General features: G+C 52.4%; 1 protein-coding gene across 2 annotated transcripts in view; it reads right to left on the bottom strand.

Annotated features, from left to right (window-relative positions):
• PLCG1 (phospholipase C gamma 1) overlaps positions 1-5,187 on the bottom strand; it is a gene marked incomplete at its 5' end in the record, with an annotated part of 41,181 nt that extends 35,994 nt beyond the window's left edge. For both annotated transcript variants that reach the window (XM_006144139.2, XM_006144140.2), the window contains 1 exon segment: positions 4,960-5,187. In XM_006144139.2, coding sequence (XP_006144201.1) covers positions 4,960-5,176 — 217 coding nt within the window.
• Between the last annotated feature and the right edge of the window lie 4 nt (positions 5,188-5,191).

The following is a 5,191-nucleotide window of genomic DNA, read 5'->3' as shown; positions in this document are numbered from 1 at the left end:
GGTAGTGGCAGGAAAGGCCCTGACAACAGTAGGAGTGCCAAGCTGCAAGAGGAGAGGATGGGTGGCCTCCTGGGGCTTGGTGGATGGGCCCCAGCCCTTCAACACAGCAGATACATTCCCCCTTCTCCCCACAGGTCTCCTGGGAACTCAGTCAGCATCTCCCTCCTATCAGAGCTCCCCACACTAAGCACCCACATCATGCCATTCTCAATGTCAAGCACTGTACAAAGATTCTCACGGAATGCTCACAGAAATCTATGAGATAGATGCCATTGGTTACTACTATCCCCCTTTTACAGGTGAAGTCAGAAGTAAAACCACAAGCTCAAGATCACATAGTAAGTAAAGCTACACAACAGGCAGTCTAAGTTTCAGAGCCCAAACATCCAACTACTAAGCTCTACTGACTCACTTCTCAAAACTTAGCTGCTCTCCCTTCACCACCACCACATCCTACCCTGCCTCAGTCAGGAGGGCTCCTCTGGGCCCTCATTAGCTCTCTCCTGCAAACTGCAGTGGCTCACTGGTCTCCCTTCCCAAACCTCATTGATGAACCACTGCCACCATCTCCCAAACAGGCAAGTCGGCCCCACAGCAGCCTCTGTGGCCTCCCACTGCCTATGCATGAGTGTGACCTGCTGCACACTGTGGCCCTCCCTAAGCTGCCCCTAACCAGTCTGAGTCACTTCTACCATATCAAAAGTATTTCTAACTGCTAAACACAGCAATCCTATTTCTTTGGCCTCAGCACAGGCAAGCTCCTCAACCATTCAAGCCCAGCTCAAAGGTCATCTCTCTTGTGATGCTTTCCCTAGCTCTCTCCTCTGCACTCACAGAGCTCTTGCTACAGACCTTTATTATGATAAATACACAAGGTTATAGTCCACATCTGTCTCTTCCAAGAGTTCTTCAATGGCTTAGACCATGTCTTACTCATCTTTTCATCTCTCAGCACCCTACCCTGGGCAAACAGTAGGTATTCAAACAACCCTTATAAATGCCCCTTATTAAAAGGGGTAGCTACCCAAAGCAAAGCTAGTGGCCAAGATATTTAAATTCCAACTCACATCTGTGTTCACATGTGTACAGACACACAGACACACACATTCTAGGAGAAGCTGGAGGTGTTGTTGGTGCTCAATTCCTCCAGCCATGCATGAAGTAGGTCCTTTCCTGGAGTCACAGGAAATAGCCCCAGCTGGACAGGGGATCTAACAGGGCAAACCTGAAAACCCACACACTGGAGCAAGCCTGGGGTGCTGAGGGAACACAAAGAGGCCTGACATCCCCTGGAAAAACTACAGTCAGACAGGAAACACGCAAGCAAGGATGGCTAGCTCTCGAGAGCCAGATACATGCTCTTGTCCTTTTCCCAGGGGAGCAACCAGCCAGTACAAAGAAATCCCCTGATGACACCCCCTAACCCAACACAGGTCCTCACCAGTCACACCTTCAGCAGCCAAGCAGCACCAGCATGCTGGTTCTAATACTGCCTCCTCTCTGAGCTCACATGCCTCATCAAGGCAGTTAGCTGTTTCCTTCCCCACTGTTACCCCCACTCCATATCACCATTGCCTGTTGGACTTTTCCTGAAGTTGAAGACCCATTTTCACTCACCACCTAGACAGTCTGGCATCCAGAAGAGTATCTTCTGAAAAATCAACCAAAGACAGAAGCCCAGGCTCCGTAAGTCCCCGTGGATGGGTTCAGCTGATATTCACAGAGCCCCTCTATGGTGTCTGCACCCGTAGCTATTGTACCACATGTCTTTTAACTAGATAATGTCACTAGACGGGCCTGAACCATCTCACCCCAGAAGGTACCAGAAATAAGTGTGGAGTCAGACCCTGGACAGCTGAGCTGTCCCGGGACACAAACACAGAAGAAGTTTTGCCTGTAATGTACGGCCTGAATGCATGGGTTTCTCCTCTCTGAGGAGCACCTGAGCCACTCATAGCACAAACCCAGGGCTTGGAGTCATTTTGGGGTTGCCAGCCAGCTCCTAACTAGACAGCTGGGCTCAGCTGAAGGACTGCACAAAGGCACTATCACTTGTGGCACAAATCACTCCGTTTTCATTTCTTCGGCCTTAAAATGAGATGGTGCTCTCCACCACCTCCAGGGCCCTTTGAGAACCAGCCAAGAAAACAGGATGAAAAGTCTCTACAGCACTTGGCAGGAAGTCTGTAATTGCTTTTTATTCACTTATGTCAGTGTCTGCAACACAAAAGCCAAATACCAACCTGGTTCCTGTCACACCACCACAGCTATCAACAGGTACCATAGCACTTCCCCACCCTTCTTTTCAGCAGGTGCCAGCCCCATTTCACAGGTGGTAAAGTGAAAGGGCACAGCTGAGGACAGTCGAGGTCTTACAGAGGAGTGCTCTACACTTCACTGAGCCACACTGTTAATCCTGCAGTCCAGACCCTGTGAGGGAATCAGAATCTCTCTCTCTCTCTGGCCAGGCTTCAGGCACTGTGTGGTGTCCTAGCAGGGTCAGCAGGTAAAGGCCAGACACCTGAAGCCCGTGGGCAAGAGTTCAGGTGTCAGGGGGCCTAGCTGGCAGCTTAAGCCTGCTCAGAGTCTGCAGAAGGTTGAAGGAATCAGAACCCACCAATAAAATGAGCCCTAGAATGGGTAAGAGTGGAGCAAAGCTTCAGTGGGTGGCTCCGTGTACAAGGTCTGAACTCCACACAAGAGTCTTGTTAACCTTTCTACCCAGCTCCTTCAATCTGGGCCCTCAAAACTCCAAGGGCCAGGGTCCCTCTATACTCTGCCCAACCTCCACGCCTGTCGATTTTACCTAATGATGAACTGTCAGAGAATCAGAACACCACTGGCTGACCCATCTTTGCAGGCTGGTGTAATCAGGCCCTCAAAGTCCTGCATCTACCTCCTCCGCCCCCTGCCCAAAGGCCTTAAACTGAGACATAGTGAACTAGAACTGTCTGCTCTCCGCACTCCTTCCTCCATACAAGCCCTAACTTACAAACACAAAGGTCACGCCCAGGAGTCAACTGTACAAAATTTCCGACACTTTTCTTTATAGAAACTGTCCTATATGATAGTGAGTGGGTAGGTAGAAGGGTTCTTCCCTTTTTCCAGGTATCTAAGTGAAAAGTGATCTTCGTCCCCTGTCCTCCTCCCTTCCTGCATCCTCACCTCTCTCCTACAGCTACACCTTCAACATTCCCAGTCCAGGGTCTACCAGGGCAGTCACAGTCTATTAATATTAGTGTTATTATTAATAATAACTCACACTTATTAAATGTTTACAATGGGCCAAGGACTGCTAGGTGTTCTACATTAATTATCTCATTTAATCCACAGACCAACCATATATACTTATTATTATTTCCACTTACAGATGAGAAAACCAAGACTCAGACAAGGTAAGAAACTGGTCCAGGGATTAAGCAACTAAGACATAGGCTTCAAATCCAGACTTGCCTTCAGTTCTCACCACCTCTCACCTACTGGTCACATGTATACTTTAAAATGCAGCTTGTTACCCAAGAGATCTCTATCTGGGCACCTCTAGTCAGTGCCACCAACTCCACACAGCATCAGGAGCACCACGAAACCAAGGGAAGGGGCTGTGCTTGGAGTCTGATGTCCTGGTGATGTTCCCAGGGTTACCTCAGCTCTTGGCAGTGTCTACTTCCTCTACTTTGGTATCTACTATAGTGTTCTCACAATGGCTGATAAGGCCAATGGTGCACCAGGGGAGGTGGCTGCCATTTCTAAGTTGAGCAGCTCTCAGATCTGTCAGATGTGGAGTTCATAGTTGAGGATGGCTGCCTCACCACAAGACCTTCCTTCCTCCTCATGGCCTCACCCATCTACAAGTATGAATATCATACCAAGATCTGTGGGACCTCACTTGGAGGTGTCACTTCCTGATCCCCCTCCTCCACAAGGACCTGGTTTTGAGCCTGGGTCTCTCCAAATCCAGGTTCTGGGAGTCTCTGCAGGAAACCACCACAGCCTAGGGTGGCAGACACATCATCTCTTCACGCTGGAACTTGGAGGGAGGGCAGAGCTGAGTGCCCATCCAGCGCAGGCATGTACTAAGTGGAATAACACTCTCAGAAATCTGGGGTTTTTCAAAATCCCCCAATTCCCTCCTCCCTCCAGAGAGCTGCACAAGAGTGGCCAAGCTCATGCCTGGGAAGGCAGAGACAGGAAACCAAGAGAAGCCGCTCCCGGCTCCCTGCGGCCACCGGACACGGGACACAAAGAACTAGACCCCAAACAGGCGGCACACTCTTGAAAAGACTACCTCGCTGCAAGGCACTGGGGCTGGCCTTATGGGAGCATGGCTCCTGGGAATGCCTTCCAGGACCAGTAGAACCTGGCCCCTTGACCAAGGGTTCCTGTCCTGACTTCGGGTGTCTGCTCACCCACATAGGCCTCCAAAACTCAGCTTCAAGACAAAAGCAGCAACGGGGAAAAGTGGTCACTGCCTTATCTCAGTCTTTTCCAAACCAAACAGGACCCCCTCCCTCCCTCTCCCCAAGAGGGAGATGAGTAGGCCCGGCTCTGCTCCAAAACCGGCCCTACCTCCACATCTGCCCAACTTCCATTGTACTTGGGGATTCCAAAGGCTCTTTTGCGAGTAAAAGCGCCCAGCCCAGGGCCCAGAGTTTCGCAGAGCAAGAGCGGTGGGCGGTGACCGCCTGGTCTGGGCCCAGGTTTTCGGACTGCATGGGGGCCACCGCCGACACTACTTTTCTGGGCTGGGGGGCCCGAGGTCTGCCCCGCTGGTCTCCAACCCGGGAGGATTTTTGGGCCTCAAAACGTGCCTGGGACACTCCCCCGAGCTGGGGGAGGGGGTGTCCTGTCAGGTGACCGAAGACCCGGTGCGGCTGGGGGTCAGGGCTCAGAGGGCCAGGCCGAGACCCCGCCGTCCCCGCGCGCGCAGGAGGCCCTGGGCGGGGATGGGGGCGCACTTACTAGCCCCCTCGATCTTGTCAGCGCCGCGGCTCCACGTGATCTGGCGTGTCTCCAGCTTGACCTGGAAGGTCTTCCGCTCGGGCCGCTGCGACTTCTTGGAGTAGAACAAAGTCATGACGGTGCCCACCTCGAGGCTGCGGCAGAGGTGCAACACCTCGGCGTCCGAGGGCGCGCCAGGCCCGCAGCCATTGGCGCAGGGGGACGCGGCGCCCGCCATGGCTCTGGCGCCGGG

This window comes from Tupaia chinensis, unplaced genomic scaffold (genome assembly GCF_000334495.1).
Source record: "Tupaia chinensis unplaced genomic scaffold, TupChi_1.0 Scaffold000115_1, whole genome shotgun sequence".
In the NCBI taxonomy this organism is placed as follows: Eukaryota; Metazoa; Chordata; class Mammalia; order Scandentia; family Tupaiidae; genus Tupaia; species Tupaia belangeri.
The sequence above is the reverse complement of the archived record's forward strand: the minus strand, read 5'-3'. Positions and strand labels throughout refer to the sequence as shown.